The following is an 18409-nucleotide window of genomic DNA, read 5'->3' as shown; positions in this document are numbered from 1 at the left end:
GGACTAGTAACTGAAATGTTGCAAGTTCAAATCCCTGAGCTGACAAGGTACAAATCTGTCGTTCTACCCCTGAACAGGCAGTTAACCCACTGTTCCTAGGCCGTCATTGAAAATAAGAATTTGTTCTTAACTGACTTGCCTAGTTAAATAAAAGGTCAAATAAATTTAAAAAAATAGTTGAAGTGTACCTATGAAGAAAATTACAGGCCTCTCATCTTTTTAAGTGGGAGAACTTGCACAATTGGTGGCTGACTAAATACTTTTTTGCCCCACTGTACATTGTTCATGAAGAAGAAGAAATTTTCCCAACAATTATTTACAGACAGAATATTTAACTTATAACTCACTATATCACAATTCCAGTGGGTCAGAAGTTTACATACACCAAGTTGACTGTGCAGCTTGGAAAATTCTAGAAAATGATGTCATGGCTTTGGAAGCTTCTGATAGGCTAATTGACATAATTTGAGTCAATTGGAGGTGTACCTGTGAATGTATTTCAATGCCTACCTTCAAACTCTTTGCTTGACATCATGGGAAAACCAAAATAAATAAGCCAAGACCTAAAAAAAATGATAGACCTCCACAAGTCTGCTTCATCCTTGGGAAGAATTTCCAAACACCTGAAGGTACCACGTTCATCTGTACAAACAATAGTACGCAAGTATAAACACCATGGGATCACACAGCCATCATACCGCTCAGGAAGGAGAAGCGTTCTGTCTCCGAGAGATGAACGTACTTTGGTGAGAAAAGTGCAAATCAATCCCAGAACAGCAAAGGACCTTGTGAAGTTGCTGGAGGAAACAGGTACAAAAGTATCTATATCCACAGTATAACAAGTCCTATATCGACATAACCTGAAAGGCCGCTCAGCAAGGAAGAAGCCACTGCTCCAAAACCGCCATAAGAAAGCCAGACTATGGTTTGCAACTGCACATGGGGACAACGATCGTACTTTTTGGAGAAATGTCTTCTGGTCTGACGAAACAAAAATAGAACTGTTTGGCTGTAATGAACATCGTTATGTTTGGAGGAAAAAGGGGCAGGCTTGCAAGCCAAAGAACACCATCCCAACCGTGAAGCACGGGGGTGGCAGCATCATGTTGTGGGGGTGCTTTGCTGGAGGGGGGACTGGTGCACATCACAAAATAGATGGCATCATGAGGAATTAAAATTATGTGTATATATTGAAGCAACATCTCAAGACATCAGTCAGGAAGTTAAAGCTTGGTCTTAAATGGGTCTTCCAAATGGACAATGACCCCAAGCATACTACCAAAGTTGTGGCAAAATGGCTTGAGGACAACAAAGTCAAGGTATTGGTGGTGATCCTAACTGACCTAAAACAGGGATTTTTTACTAGGATTAAATGTGAAAAACTGAGTTTAAATGTAGTTGGCTAAGGTGTATGTAAACTTCAACTGTAATTATTTTTTTTATACTGACCAGAGTTGCATCTCTTCGAGGAGGTGGCTTTTGTCTGAGGATTGGGGAGCCTAGATAGAAGAAAATGAGATTGTGATTTGAATTCTGAGAGTGTATTAGTTTAACAAACCGCTATGCCTTCCAATTCCGTCTCTGAATAACATCTCACCAATCTCTATTCTGTGAGGAGTGATGCGGGCTATGGCTGGAGAGGCTGGTTCTGCTTTGCCCTTTCCGTCCACCAGGGCGGCACCAGGGCTGAAGTCCGAGCTAGAGCAGGGTATGGGCAGGCTGATCTGCCTCTTGGCCAGGGAGAGGGTGGTCAGGGGGGTGTCCTCTGACTGGCCGTCCGTCTGCACGTCCTTCTCACTCAGGGCCTTTTTGTTGAGCAGGTTGCTGATCTCCATGATGTTTCCGATTATCTCCACAGGGCTAGTTAAGGGGTTCTTCTTATTACTACTACGGGGAGAAAAATCCTCCTTTACCTTCTTCAGGTAGGAGGCCGGGGCCCATCCCTCCTTATCCTGGTACCTGAGGAGAGAGGGAGGAGAGGATGTGATCATGAGTGAGAATAACCACAATCAAGAGACAGCATAAACAGGCAACAGTTTATATTGTGGTTGGAGCACAAATCATGGCCTTACCTGATGAACCACCAGCCCTCCAGGTTCTTCTGGATGACCTCCACAATGACTCCTTTCTCAAAGGCGATCTCATCCTTCCCCTCGCTGGTGTATGGCTGCACCGTCATATACTTCTCCTCTGTCGGGCCACAGAGAGGGCGTGGGAACACAAGAGACTCATGTCAGTTTCATACTTACTACGCTGCTTCAATAACAAAACATTACTCAAACAAATGTAAAATATGTCAACATTTTATAGGAGGTAGGGGAGACTGGGGTTGATTGTCACACTTTTTATCAATAAGTGTATTTCTCAGGACCAGTATATCTTACAAGACTATTTTCAATATTAGGAGAGACTAAGGTCTTGAGTTGAAATGGGGACCATTTTAATCTTCATAACGTATTCTAACAGGGAATTATAAGCCATTAAACACACGCTGTCCACTTGTGACACCCGGTCCCATCCCGGGGTTGGTTGTCACACACTATGGGGTTGGTTGTCACACACTATGGGGTTGGTTGTCACACACTATGGGGTTGGTTGTCACACACTATGGGGTTGGTTGTCACACACTATGGGGTTGGTTGTCACACACTATGGGGTTGGTTGTCACACACTATGGGGTTGGTTGTCACACACTATGGGGTTGGTTGTCACACACTATGGGGTTGGTTGTCACACACTATGGGGTTGGTTGTCACACACTATGGGGTTGGTTGTTACACACTATGGGGTTGGTTGTCACACACTATGGGGTTGGTTGTCACACACTATGGGGTTGGTTGTCACACACTATGGGGTTGGTTGTCACACACTATGGGGTTGGTTGTCACACACTATGGGGTTGGTTGTCACACACTATGGGGTTGCTTGTTACAGTGTTTGCCATTTGTTTTTCAGCAACAATTGAGGCAATTTACAAAGTTTTAGAAAAAGTGAAGCCTTTATTTGAGAAAAAAGTAAAGGCTTTATTTATTGAACAGCATTTCTAAAATAATACAAATAAATACATTCAAATAAATTCAACATAATTGAGTATTTGCTTTGACATTGTAGTTCGTACTCCACTCAAATTGTAATATCAATGCTTAATAAAACAGTAACCATCTGATGTTTGGATGAAAATGAAATATTTTAATGCAGATGAAAAAAGTAAAGCTGTAAACATTTGTGTTAACTAAATTTTTTGTTGAAAGCAAGGAATGCTTTTTCAAACAGGAACAGTTTGAAAAAAGTGTGTGTTTGTTTGTGTGTGTGAATGTGTGTGTGTGTGTGAATGTTGCTGACTCTCAGTCGGAATAACATGATTCACAGTTTTGACAAGTAGTTCCAGATTGGACCAAATCTGAACCAATCATAGAGTTTCACAAGTTTGGACAGAAGAGTATACAGTAGGGAACAGTACAGTAGGATACAGTAGGGTAAAGAAAGGTAAAGTAGACTATAGTTCGGTACAGAACAGACATGTAGAGTACAGCACCGTAAGGTAGAGTACAGTAATGTACTGTATTATATCCTACAGTACTCTACTGAAATAAATTCAACTGTACTGTACTCTACTTTGTCCTACTGTACTGCACTGTAATCGTATATACTGTACGCTACTCTACTGAAATAAACTCAACTGTACAGTACTTGCTCTACTGTACTCTACTGAATTAAACTGCACCACACTCTAATATACTGTACTCTACTGAATTAAATTCAATTGTACTGTACTGCACTGCACTCTGCTGAATTAAACTCTACTAGACTATACTGTGCTGTTCTGTACTGTGCTGTCCAAACTTGTGAAACATTTACGTCTTTTCAACATCCGGAAAATACGTCTTCAAGGCGTTTTTCAATGTCATTTAGCTTTTGGGTACATTATTACAATGGAGACGGTTGTCAGATTGTGACAAGCAACCCAAACATCAATGTGACAACCATCCCTAACCCCCCCAATGCTAATTAAGATGTTATTTACCAGACGTGATATGTTTTACGACTGCTGCAGGATGAATGTAACTCTCTGAGGACATTAAAAGTGTTCTGAATCTGAATGACCTTGGAACTCACAAATAGGCTTGGAATAAAGCTCTCCCTTTCCTCTTTTCAATAAAAGTTGAAAAGTATGGATAATATTGCTTAATTAACTATTCATTAAAGAAATAACAAGCATTTTAATATTTACTTCCACCAATGAAAAGTGTTCCTCTCACCTCAATGTTTTGTGATCCTGACCTGAACTGACCACATGGATGACCTCTCCTATAGAGGACGCACATTTTCATCTTGAAATTATAACACAGCACCCAAAGGACTTTGAGTAATAAGCATTGTGACAACCAACCTGTGAGACAACCAACCCCAGTCTCCCTACTGCAACAATGGTAGAAATATCTCAGAGGAAGTGAAATTAAATCAAGACATATCTAGGAAAACTCAAGGGGTGTGAATTCTTTCTGAAGGTACTGTATCTAGGCTACATAATATTGAAGTCTGTTGACTTAATATTATGTCTCTGTGTGTAGTTCTGATGTGATTGATTCTGTCAGATCCACAAAGATATCCAGCATTTTACTTTCAAAGGATTCTAAGAAGAATCAGGGACACCAATTAAATGCCTAGTTAAATAAAGTTAAAAAATAATAACATGAATAAATTGTCAATCACTTCATACTGAAAATGCCTTCCTGCAGCAACTGACAATTACCTTGACTTGATGTCATGATAGTTGATTACTCGGTGTAAATATGGGGCAAAATAAACTCAAACACTAGTCTTTTGAAATGAGGAAAACAGTTCTAACCCACTGGGCACACACTGGTTGAATCAAAGTTGTTTCCACGTCATTTCAATTCAATTACGTTAAACCAAAGCGGAATAGACGTTGAATTGATAACTGTGTCCAGTGGGTAACGGCAGAGTGGACTAATGGCATGGTGGCGGTCAGCCTCTGTAAACTCGACTGATGATAGAGAACAGAGACACTATCTTGATTTGTAACTTCCCAAAAGGCCAGAGGGCACGCTCAGTGACAGTACTTCCTGTCATTACAGACCAGAGGTCTCATCTCATCACACCGTAAAACACAGGCAGAAGGAAGGAATGTTGCCCAGCAGAGTAAAGAGAGAAGAGGGGATATCCTATCTTTGAATACCTCTGGAATCACTGGATGCCTATCTGATATCTGTTTCCTTTCCTCTGCCCATGTTGAGTCTCACTCAGGGATTTAAAAGAACTGATTAAGGATATAGTTCAAATTCCTAATACTTTCAAAGAAATAGGCTCATGGACAGCCGTGTAAATAGAACCGAAAATGCCACTTCCTGTATGCTTTGTTTTCCTCTGCACTGACCTATGGGACCTCCGGTCGCTCTGTTTAAGGCCTGGTAGGGCTCTCTGTACAGGGGCAACCCTGTTCAACCTTCCTGAGCTCACACTCACCAGCAGGGGGGAATCTCTGAATCAGATATTATGTTAACCACAACATGCATCGCTTGCATAACTTTTATACATTATTTCCCTGCAGTCAGCGCTATTTCTGCTTTTTTAAATTAATTTTTTTACATGCGAGATATAGTTCTTGCAGTGGAAAAATCTCTTTTTACTCCAGAGGCCGTACATTTTTTGTGTGCACTGTGGACACTGTTGCCAAGCACAAACCTTGGGCTGGACTCAAATAGCTTATCCTCACTCCGCTGTCAGCAATCCAACTGCATCCCCTGTCAAAAAAGACCTGGCTCGAGGCAAGGCTAATATGTGCAAGCACAAACACATTTCACACTTTCTCCGAAAGATGAATAAAACTCTTTACTGGCCTGGTCCATCGGCAGACCTGCTCGCTTTTAACACCTCCAGTCGATAAACGTCTGTCTTTTTAACTCCTTTTGAAAAGTACACACAGTGTATTTTGAAAGAATTCAGACCTGTTGACTTTTTCACATTTTGTTACGTTACACTCTTTTTCTAAAATGGATCAAATATTTTTTTCCCCCTCATCAATCTACACACAATACCCCATAATGACAAAGCAAAAACAGGTTTTTAGAAATCATTGCAAATTTATTAAAAATAAAAAACAGAAATACTTTATTTACATAAGTATTCAGATCCTTTGCTATGAGACTTGAAATTGAGCTCAGGTGCATCCTGTTTCCATTGATCATCCTTGAGATGTTTCTACAACATGATTGGAGTCCACCTGTGGCAAATTCAATTGATTGGACATGATTTGGAAAGGCACACACCTGTCAGTAAAAGGCACATGACAGCCCACTTGGAGTTTGCCAAAAGGCACCTTAAGGACTCTCAGACCATGAGAAATAAGATTCTCTGGTCTGATGAAACCAATATTGAACTATTTGGCCTGAATGACAAGCGCCACATTTGGAGAAAACCTGGCACCATCCCTACGGTGAAGCATGGAGGTGGCAGCATAAGGTTAAAGTTAAAGGTTAAATGAAAAATAAAATATACATTCTGTGGGGATGTTTTTCAGCAGCAGGGACTGGAAGACTAGTCAGGATCGAGAGAAAGATGGAGCAAAGCACAGAGAGATCCTTGAGCACTCAGGACCTCAGACTGGGGCGAAGGTTCACCTTTCAACAGCACAATGACCCTAATCACACAGCCAAGACAATACAGGGGTGGCTTCGGGACAAGTCAATGAATGTCTTCGGGTGGCCTAGCCAGAGCCTGGACTTGAACCCAATCTTACATCTCTGGAGAGACCGGAAAGTAGCTGTGTAGCGACGCTCCCCATCCAACCTGACAGAGCTTGAAAGACTCTGCAGAGAAGAATGGGAGAAACTCCCCAAATACAAGTGTGCCAAGCTTGTAGCGTCATACCCAAGAAGATTCAATGCTGTAATTGCTGCCAGGTGCTCCAACAAAGTACTGAGTAAAAGGTCTGAATACTTATGTAAATGTGATATTTACTTTAAATGTTTTAATTTTTTAGCAAAAAAATGGTGTATTGTGTGTAGATTGATGAGAGGGAAACAACTATTTTATCCATTTAAGAATAAGGTTGTAACATAACAAAATGTTTAAAAAGGCAAGGGGTCTGAATACTTTCCAAATGCACTGTATGTATTCATGTTTAATTTGCTCATAAAAAGCCAAACAAAGTGGCAAAATATTTTATTGCGGCCTACCAAAGTAAATGATGCTACGACTTTTAGATGGTTCTGTAGCTATAGCTATAGCTGTAATTCAGAAAAGATTGGAGTTGCACATAGCGGTGAATTAAAATGAACTGCTTACATGAGGCAATCTTATTATATACTGTAATATAATTTCACCCAATTTCCAACACTGAAATATAAGTTGCTGACTTAATCATTGATTTCAAGAAAAAGACTCCGGAAAAGACTCCATTTCTGCACTTGAATGTAGTAGTCTTGAAACAACAAGATGGTACATTTTTTTGTAAGTTTATCTTCTTGCATAAGGTCAAATCTGTAACTGTTGCAAGCCACCACTGTGGATGTGAAACCCTGTTTAGCATGGTAATGACATGGCTGGACTGTTAATTAGCTGGACAATAACGATGTTAGTGATTATTGGGTGTGGGTCATTACGGTGTAGCAGACCGCATATGACAAGACAATACATTAGGCATCAGTTGTAGGGTGGCAAAGCGAGGGTATTTTACTAGAAACTTTAGAAGTTTATCAGTAAACTTCCAGGTAACTTTCAAGGATTGTATGTAATTTCTCACAAGACATCTAGTGGCCCTTTTGGGTACGTCAGATCATCACAGGTGTCTGTAAAATGATTAAATAATAATAATAATAGAATGACAAAGCCGTAAAACATGATCCTAAATATAAACCATCAACTTAACGAATACCATTGGTGTTTAATATGAGGATTTCATCATGAAATATGACACACTTATGGATTTTACCATGTAAATATGTCTTTGTTGTAAATGTTATGGCGCCAAACTGGTGGCAGTTGTGAAAAAAAGTAAATATTTGGAAGAATTAATTGAAAATAATGCCATTATTGATTAGCTGCTTTTTAAAATTAATTAGGCTATTTTCTCTTTATCCATATGGTATATCCACTAGAAACTCAAGTATAAATTACCATAAATTGCCGTAGATTACTTGAAGATTCTGTAAACTTTGGTGAATTACAGGTAGCTTTGCAACCCTATTCAGGTATGAGAGAAGACAGGACAAGGTACAATGGGGACAGGAGTGAGGACAGGTGAGGGGTCAGAGGATAGAGGGATGAGAGGTGAAGGAAGATGAGGAGGTGGGCACCCTGTCTCAGATCACCTCGGCTCTGCTGCCTGCTGACCATTCCCCCCAGGGTCCATCTCCGGTCCAGCCTCTTCAGATGGGCCTTACGTCGTTTAGTGACTGAACCACGCACATGGTGACCAGACACAAACACACACAAATGGGGACAGAAACATAAAAGGCAGGCACATATATCACAAACGACATAGATTCAACTCTGTTATTAGTTAGTCACATGGCAAACATGGAAACAAAAATGCCACATTGCAATGGAAGGACTGGACAGTGATGGGGTTGAATGAATGTTACACAGGAAATGTAAGCCATGGACATCTTCTCTGTGGCTGGTAATTAGCGTGGATTGTTAGCATGGTCTTCCCATCCTGTCCTGCAGGAGCATCTGGGGAACACATTGCTGCTTGGGAATAGTATGCAACTAATAGACCAGCTGAATTCTTTTGGCAGCAGCCACAACAGGTCTATAATTGTTGGGGGTTTTTGTTAGTTAAATGCAGGAGACGGGAATGATTAGGCGCTTCGGAGGGATCTTTTGTCACATTCCAACACTATAAACGGCAAGGCTTATATAATTATCTAGTTCAAGGAAAAGGTTTCCATTACTAAACCAGAGCACTAATCTCAACGTTTAGCATGAAGTGGAGATTTCAGGCAAAAACTGAGTGGTACGTACACTGTGAGCTCAAAAACTGAAATTACACATTTTTCGAAGTACCTGCTCAAAACTATACAAAAACTGACCCACATACTCCTCCAGAACACTAATGTCAGAAGACAGATTGATAACCATTATATTGGATGAGTCAATCTGAGAAGACCTATCATAGGTATTACAGAATAAAAACAAATGATGAAATATGACCACCCCAAGTAGGAACATATCCAAGTGTTTCTCATTCATGTGATAGTCTTTCTCCAATGAGGAAGAAATTCCCCATTTACACCGTCATATCCTCCAGTCCAAACGTCAACATCTTCAGCTGAAGCCATATAACGTGTTCCAAGTCCTGTTCGCCACAAGAGCCCCATCTCAATGAAAGTGTCTTACAGAGTGCTATGGAGCACAATCCACAGGGCTGACAGAGAGAGTTTATGGATCCTGAGTTATTCCCATGACTGATTAGACACATAAACGCTAATTACACTGACAGATTGTCCCCTGACCGCTCTGGCAGCATCTGCTATGTGTGTGTGTGCGTGCGAGTGCGTGCGTGCGTGCGTGTATGGGGTCACAGTTGTGGGGTTTGCATAAATGTGAAAATCCAGAAAGCTGTCTCACTAACAGAGAGATTAATTCCTTCTTTAAAAAAAAAGAAACCTTTATAAGGAATGGATATGCATTTTGATTGTGTGCCTTGGGAGAAAGAAGCCCATTGAGAATACTTTGTAACTATTGGACTAGAGAGGCTAACTGAGTACATTATGTGCTGTATGACATCTCCTCTCTCTCCTCCAGTCAAAAGATCTACAGTGCCGGGGGGGGGTGTACAGGGCCAGCGGCCAGAACTAATCAGTTGGAAGGGCATTTGATTTCCATAGGGAGGCAAGTTTCTATTTTGGTATGGGTGTTATACTAAAGATATGTAATTTAACTGTAAAAATGTATTACCTTTCAATGTGGCATGAACACAACCAGTCACAATGTTTTAATTTGATTGTCAAACAAATCACTTCAAAAAGTAGGTTACCTTCGTACGTTCGTCCAAAATAATTGCACAATCAAAACAGTGCACTCGCCAACTTTCCTTAAAAGTGGCTGAAACTATGTCCCTGGAGAAAGCATCTTAAGTGAGTGAAACAGCGCCCCACTGCTTTACAATACGCAGCCCATGTATCTGATGATGTCTGGCGAAAAACAGTATGACATGCCACAGTCCTTTTAGACAGACATCATAAAATACATGGGCTACAAATACTGAGACAGAAGGGCGCTATATTTCGCTCGCTCGGATGCTTTATCAGAAAACGTATCTTTCTGTCGGCGAGCATCTTGGTCAAATAAATTATCAATATTTATAATTTTTATTGGGAAGGGCAAGAAGGTACGGTAGGGCGAGCAAGGCCCCGTAAGGCCCGCCCATAACTCCGGTCCTAGGAATGTGGGTCACAGTGTTTGAGTCGACACTCGTTACAGTAAATGCTTGTTTTGCCAGACTGCTGGAAAATCTGAATGTTTGCTTGGAACAGTAAGATGCAAGTAAATGATTTCCATCTTTAAAGTTGCCTACTGTAAAATAATGTCTAAAACAGTTGTGGCCTTTTCCAAGATATTTGCACTTGTCTGTGAGAGAGTGGAGAGTGAAAATGCTAAGGCACTGATCAGTCTGTATGAATTTATCTCAGGGCCCGGAATAATTAACATCAGACATGACTTTACTAGCAACAGACTCACATAAACATCTTCCTCACAGCTCAATCCCTACAGTGAACCAAACATGCACCTCTTTCATTCGTTCACCGTCCAAAACTCCAAGGAGGTAACCTCCTTTTAGTATAGAATTTCTACACTGCTACTGTAGAGTACAGTACATCACTCAGTGCACCTCAGCCCAGAGTTGTGGCTTAGGCCCTGGCAGTCCTTCTCCAGCCTATTTACTCAGGGCTGAATCTGGAGCTTGTTCAGGGGTGCTTATAGTGGATAACAGCACAGAGAAGGGTGTTCTCACTGGACGAGGGACGTGAGCGTCAGTCGGCGGTGGGTCGGGGGTGGGAGTCAGACTACTGTACCCTTTTAGAGATGGGTGGGGGGAGGTTGTAGGTCCCTAAATGTCACCATGTTGCTGGAAGTGATGAAGGCTAACATGGTCGGTATTGTGGTGCAGCTTGAATACTAGATGTATTGTACAAGCTTTCTTCCTGTATTCAAAGTGGTGTGGAGCTCTTACCTTCCCCGGACTTGGAGGCGCCCAGCTCCAGGTCATCTCGTGTGTTGCTGTGGGTGTTCAGGTAGGTGGCAGGGACCCAGCCCTGCTCTTCCGCTGTACTGACAAACCACCAGCCTGGGGGCACAGAGAAAGGGAGGTCAATGGAGGTACTGTAAGGTAAAAAGTGATCATACAGTACCTGGTAAATTACTGGTTATTCATTGCCTATTGGAATAGACACCTACCCTGACAATTCCAATTCTAGAACAATTATTTAGGATTAAATCAATTACCGTTGGGACTTGCCTTAAACGAGACAGATTTTGTAGGATGTTCGTTCAACATGACTAGCACAGCATCTTTCAGTACGGTTTATAAAATAATCTGATAAAGGACTTTAGAGGAGTGTTCCTCCTCCATTTCAAGAAAAATGTCTGTTCTAGTTTATAGAACCTGAATAAATATATTTTTACCTTAATTTAACAAGGCAAGACAGTTAAGAACAAATTCTTGTTTACAATTGTCACGATCGTTGGAAAGAATGTCGGACCAAGGCGCAGTGTACTTTGAGTTCCACATAATTTATTAAAAGAAGAGAAACTTTAGCAAAGACAAAACAATAAACGAACCGTGACGACAATGCAGTGCTAACATGCAACTAAACATACACAATATCCCATAACCCACAGGTGGAAAAAATGGTACTTAAGTATGATCCCCAATTAGAGACAATGATAGCCAGCTGCCTCTAATTGGGAATCATACCAAAACCCCAACATAGAAAAAACAACCTAGAACCCCACATAGAAAAAATAAACTAGACTAACCCCCCAGTCACGCCCTGACTTACTCCACCATAGAAAATAAAGGCTCTCTATGGTCAAGACGTGACAACAATGACGGCCTACCCACCCGGCCAAACCCTCTACTAACCCGGACGACCCTGGGCCAATTGTGCGCCGCCCTATGGGACTCCCGATCAACACAAAATCCATGTGTACGTGTGTGTATAGTGCCTACAGTGTGTTATCATGTGTGGGTGTGTATTTGTGTGTCTGTGCCTGTGTGTGTGTGTCTCTTCACAGTCCCCGCTGTTCCATAACATGTATTTATCTGTTTTTTAAAATCTGATTTCACTGCTTGCATCAGTTGCTTGATGTGGAATAGAGTTCAATGTAGCCATGGCTCTATTTAGTACTGTGCGCCTCCCATAGTCTTTTCTGGACTAGGGGACTGTGAAGGGAACTCTGGTGTCATGTCTTTTGAGGTATGCATGGGTGCCTGAGCTGTGTACTAGTAGTTTAACAGGCAGCTTGGTGCATGTCAATACTTCTCACAAATACAAGTAGGGTTCAAGTTAATCTCTCCTCTACAGGAGACATTGACATGCAAATTATTAATGTTGGCTCACTGTGTACTTTATAGTCTCTATCCCCAAGCCCAACAACATCACATCTGGTTTGGGATGTCTTTGTGACGACATAAATCCTGATTTGGCCTTGTTTGAACTGACTTTCATCAACATCAATCATAATTTAAATGGGTGGGACGTTACTGGCAAAACACTCAACGTCTTGCTTGATTTTATTTATTTCCTTGGGATATGACTGAGTTACTCAGTCAGTTGGATAACAGACAAAGGTCTGAGTGAAAGGTACAGTATTGAGCATACACAGAACAGCTTCATCGAACAAATAATGTAAGAAAATATTGATGTTCTTAGTGCATGGAAATAAATGATGTATTAAAATGAACAGTGAGATTTAAGTTCCAGGCCTTGTGAGTCACGCATGTTTGGGTCCATTTCTGAGTCATTCGGTCATTCACAGAGTGGATGTGAAACAATACATAGACCAGTTTTTTCTGTGCCTGACTGGCTACAGCCAGTAACCTTGATCGCTATTAACTTTTTTGCACGAACCCCAGGGCTGCTGCCACGTAGGCTAATCAATACCATTTCTCTGTCGCTTTGCTCTGGAGAGGTCATGTCTGTTCTCTGCAGGAGAGTGAAGTGACAAAACACCCTCGTTAAACCTCCCCTGTGATGTGGCGCTCCACGAATGCTCTATTTGTTGTGGTAACCGGAATCCAAGATGGCTGACAGCTCTTCACAACCCTCATAAAGAAGACTGGAGGGTTCCATGGAACATTCACTGCTTCTCCAACCTCTAGACGTTCTCTGACTGTCTTGTGGAGCAATGCTGTGAAATGTAAATACTTACTTGCCTAAAATTATTTATTAGAGCTATGTAAGCTAAAGCTATGTCAATAGCTATGTAGCCTATGCGGAGTTGGAAGAAACTGGAAGACACAGTATCGTCAAACTAGTTCTGTTTCCCCTGAAAACCGGATGTGGGGACTCCACTCAGATGTTTCTTTACTGCCTGCTGCGTTAGCTATTAACCTATGTGATATATCACAAAAACACTGTACTTTACAAACATGTAAACAGAACACAGAGCGCTGAGGTACAATACACTATGATGCTGGTCATGTCTGATACGCAAGTCTGTAACCTCATGAAAGCCTATGGGACAGTCTTCACCCAAACCAATCATGGAACATAATGTTTTCAAGATCTATTATGCAATTTTATATCGTCCAATCAGGAGAATTCGAGAACAGACAGACAGATAGCAATTATAGGTATCAGGCTTAACCATGGGTTGATGATGAGAGCCAGGGTCATTTAGAGGGAGAGGACTGCACTATAACGCTTTGCTACACTACAAGCGGTTTAATGTCCTTGCCACATTCAATTAAACAAGTTGACAGGCAACAGTTGCAGGGCTTCAAGGACATAGAGCAGGGATAATTATGAATAATTACAAATAATTTGTAGACGGCAAATTGACAGCAAGAAGCACAAACAGATATGTTTGTCTAAAACATAATCATTTCAAACCTTGCTTTCATTTGTATATGATCACGTGTCTCTCTATTTTGTGTGGGAATACTTGAGAACAGATTTCTTAAATTAAAATCACTTGGAGCTGATTTCCTGGTGTTTTTAGTCTATTATGTCCCCAGAAAACGTTGAGGGCCAAATAAAACCATGCGCGGGCCAAAATCGGCCTGTGGGCCGCCAGTTGGGAAACCCTGACAGAGGCTGGGGCTAGGTTGAATATAGATTTAAAACAGGGAATTGCCGGATAACGTGCATAACTTACAAGCTGTTAGTTTGATGAAGTGGGATCCAAAACAATTGAACAGAGTGGTAACAAGATAGATTAACAACAAAGATGTTATTTGCCAACCTAGAATATCACCTATTCAATCTATATACATGGGTGAGTTGTTTAATTTGAATTTACCAATTCAATCACACATGCTGCAGCAGCTGTTAAATGTACTTTACATTGACTTTGTGTGGGTCCAGAGACTAGAAGGCTGTTTAGATCTGGCCCTGCGCCCCCACATTGGCAAAGGCTCAAGGCCCTAACAAGCCATGTAATGTCTTTACACCAAAGCTGTGGCTTCATATAAATCCTGTGCCAATGAATTAAATAGAGAACTGAGAGCTAAAGTCTACAGTACTTAGGACCGGAGCCTTTAAAATACAGCCATTTTGCTTCCACTTGTATAAGGCACGGTTGGAAGCTTGTCCAGTATACTGTCCTAGAAATACATTTTTTCTTCTTCTGCTAGATCTGCAACAAGGAGCCAAATACCCAGCGTCAATAACTATCACATGGGTATCTCATGTTGGTAGTGGTCAAGTGTCTCAATCCAGCAAACCGGTAACATTCCCAGAACATTAGCTAAGATTCCCATTAAGTTCTAGTTAGGGTTTTATCTAACATTAAGATAGCATCCCAAAAACATTCAAATAATGTTTGTTTTTTTATGTTTAAAACGAAATATCCTTGAAATATTACCCTAACATTTACTAAAATGTCGTGCACAACATCTGTAACAACCACCAAAGTACATTCCCCAAAGGTTATCACTAGGTTTCTAGGTAATAAGACAATGTAGCAGTACTATTGTCCAAGCAAACCAAAACTGGTCCTGTAAAAGTTCCCAGAACATTAGTTAGGCTTCGGGCAAATGTTCTCAAAAACTGTCCAGTCGTGCTGATGATTATACAATGATTATACAATATTTACATAAAACATTTGCCTGGTGTTGCAAGAACGTTCCCAGAACACATTTTGTCATAAAATACAGTGTTACAAGTACACCTCATATGAAGAGGATGGGAACATTTTAATAACTCAGAATTTGTGTTGTGTCCTGATTGACCATATTAGACAACTAAAAAAAACACTACAGCTATCCCTTGTTGGTGCAGCGAGTTAATGATGTGAATGCAGAGCTGAAGACTGCAGGTTTAATTCCATATCTCCTTTTACCATGTTTTCTCTAGACCTTTTAAAAAAAATTGAGGCTCAGATATAATCTACGAAAAGATAGGATGTCTTTATTCCATCCAGATGTTTTCTAATTCAGTCATAAATGCAGAATTTAGACAAACTGTACAAAATTAAACATTGTGTAAAAATGTACTGTTCAACTTTTTTTTTAAACACACCCGATATAATTCCTACTTTGAGATGCTTGATATGTTCCCCCCCAGACTTATTTTACATAATCTGAAAAGCAAAAGTGACCCTAGATCAGCAGTCAGTCCTGGATACCTTTTAAATGTAGGCCCAGAAGTATGCAGCATAAAAAGAGGATGGGTGAAGTGATGGTGAATAACACAATTAACATTATTTCCCTGGGTGAATTACATCAGCAGCATACCATCCTGCATCACACTGCTGGTTTACCTCTGAAGCTAAGCAGGGTTGGTCCCTGGATGGGAGACCAGATGCTGATGGAAGTGGTGTTGGAAGGCCAGAAGGAACCACTGTTTCCTCTGAAAAAAATAATAACCCAATGCTATAATAATATCCCAAAGCCCTCAGGCAGTAATTGGGGCATTACCCTGTGTAGGGTGCAGTTTTAAGGTGGGATGTTAAATGGTGTCCTGACTGTGGTCACTAAAGATCCCATGGCACTTATTGTAAAAATAAGGGTGTTAACCCTGGTTAAGTCCCAACCTGGTCCTCATACCATCATGTTCACTTAATCATCCCCAGCTTCCTATTGGCTCATTCATATTTTCCTCAGGTCGTTGGCTGTAAATGAGAATGTGTTCTCAGTCAACTTACCTGGTAAAATAAAATAAAATAAAAATTGCAAAAAAAAAGGAAGCATGGAATTCCTGATTGACCATCCTGACATGGCTATACTGAAAAAGAAGATGAACAGTGGCAAGAAAAAGTATGTGAACCCTTTGGAAATACCTGGATTTCTGCATAAATTGGTCATGAAATTTGATCTGATCTTCATCTAGGTCACAACAATAGACAAATAGATAGTATGCTTAAACTAATAACACAGAAACAGTTATACGTTTATGTCTTAATTGAACACACCATCTAAACATTCACAATGCAGGGTGGGAAAAGTATGTGAAGCCTTGGATTGAATAACTGGTTGACCCTCCTTTGGCAGCAATAACCTCAACCAAACGTTTTCTGTAGTTGTGGATCAGACCTGCACAATGGTCAAGGGGAATTTTGGACCATTCATCTTTACAAAACTGTTTCAGTTCAGCAATATTCTTGGGATGTCTGGTGTGAACTGCTCTTGAGGTCATGCCACAGCATCTCAATCGGGTTGAGGTCAGGACTCTGACTGGGCCACTCCAGAAGGAGTATTTTCTTCTGTTGTTGATTTACTTCTGTTTTGGGTCATTGTCCTGTTACGTCACCCAACTTCTGTTGAGCTTCAATTGGTGGACAGATAGCCTAACATTCACCTGCAAAATGTCTTGATAAACTTGGGAATTCATTTTTCCGTTGATAATATCAAGCTGTCCCGGCCCTGAAAGCAGCCCCAAACCATGATGCTCCCTCCACCATACTTTACAGTTGGGATTAGGTTTTGATGTTGGTATGCTGTGCCTTTTTTTCTCCATACATAGTGTTGTGTGTTCCTTCTAAACAACTCAACTGTAGTTTCATCTGTCCACAGAATATTTTGTCAGTAGCGCTGTGGAACATCCAGGTGCACTTTTGCAAACATCAAACTTGCAGCAATGTTTTTTTTTGGACAGCAGTGGCTTCTTCTGTGGTGTCCTCCCATGAACACCATTCTTGTTTCGTGTTTACCGCATCGTAGACTCATCAACAGAGATGTTAGCATGTTCCAGAGATGTCTGTAAGTCTTTAGCTGACCCTCTAGGATTCTTCTTAACTTCATTGAGCATTCTGTGCTGCGCTCTTGCAGTCATCTTTGCAGGATGGCCACTCCTAGGAAAAGTAGCAAAGGTGCTGAACTTTCTCAATTTATAGACAATTTGTCTAACCGTGGACTGATGAACATCAAGGCTTTTAGAGATACTTTTGTAAACCTTTCCAGCTTTATGCAAGTCAACAATTCTTAATCATAGGTCTTCTGAGATATTTTTTGTTTGAGGTATGGTTCACGTCAGGCAATGCATCTTGTGAATAGAAAACTCAAATTTCGTGAGTGTTTTTTATAGGGCAAGGCAGCTCTAACCAACATCTCCAATCCCGTCTCATTGATTGGACTCCAGGTTAGCTGACTCCTGACTCCAACGAGCTTTTGGAAAAGTCATTAGCCTAGGGGTTCACATACTTTTTCCAACCTACACTGTGAATGTTTAAATTATGTATTCAACATAGACAAGAAAAATACAATAATGTCTGTGTTATTAGTTTAAGCACACTATGTTTGTCTATTGTTGTGACTTAGATGAAGATCAGATCAAAATTGATGACCAATTTATGCAGAAATCCAGGTAATTCCAAAGGGTTCACATACTTTTTCTTACCATTGTAAGAGATCTTACCTGGTGGCGCAGAGGATAAAAGACTGGGCTTGGAAATCAAACATTGCAGGTTCAAACCCTACATGTGCAGGATGTCAATGTACTGCATGCAGTGTAAAGAATATGGTTGGGTTTTGTATGATTAAATGCTGTTCAAATGTCCTATGAAGAAAATGCCATGCATCTCTATATTACCTTCAAATATGAATTGCCATTAAATCTGGAGAAAAAAATAATGGGGATGTCATCCAATCTGCTTTCTTATGCTTTAAGTGGCTACAAATGTGCATGCTGAGAATGTTGTGGAAATAGTAGATTAAAAAAAAATAATACAGTTTTAGTGTTTTGGGGAACCTAGTCCGTCATTATCAACACAATGTTTC

The 18409-nt window shown here is 40.7% G+C and overlaps 1 protein-coding gene across 2 annotated transcripts in view; it reads right to left on the bottom strand.

The window, feature by feature from the left end:
* Window positions 1–18409, bottom strand: part of LOC112253046 (SH3 and PX domain-containing protein 2A) — a 91686-nt gene that overhangs the window by 11917 nt on the left and 61360 nt on the right. Inside the window, exons 8-12 of one of the 2 annotated variants that reach the window (XM_024424914.2) lie at window positions 11201–11314; window positions 8334–8417; window positions 2073–2190; window positions 1598–1959; window positions 1450–1499 (exon numbers count right to left, since the gene is read on the bottom strand). In XM_024424914.2, coding sequence (XP_024280682.1) covers window positions 1450–1499; window positions 1598–1959; window positions 2073–2190; window positions 8334–8417; window positions 11201–11314 — 728 coding nt within the window. The remainder of the gene's footprint in view (window positions 1–1449; window positions 1500–1597; window positions 1960–2072; window positions 2191–8333; window positions 8418–11200; window positions 11315–18409) is intronic. The other variant, XM_024424915.2, reaches the window with a different exon arrangement.

The sequence above is a fragment of the Oncorhynchus tshawytscha genome, linkage group LG06 (assembly GCF_018296145.1).
Source record: "Oncorhynchus tshawytscha isolate Ot180627B linkage group LG06, Otsh_v2.0, whole genome shotgun sequence".
NCBI classification, from domain to species: domain Eukaryota; kingdom Metazoa; phylum Chordata; class Actinopteri; order Salmoniformes; family Salmonidae; genus Oncorhynchus; species Oncorhynchus tshawytscha.
The sequence above is the reverse complement of the archived record's forward strand: the minus strand, read 5'-3'. Positions and strand labels throughout refer to the sequence as shown.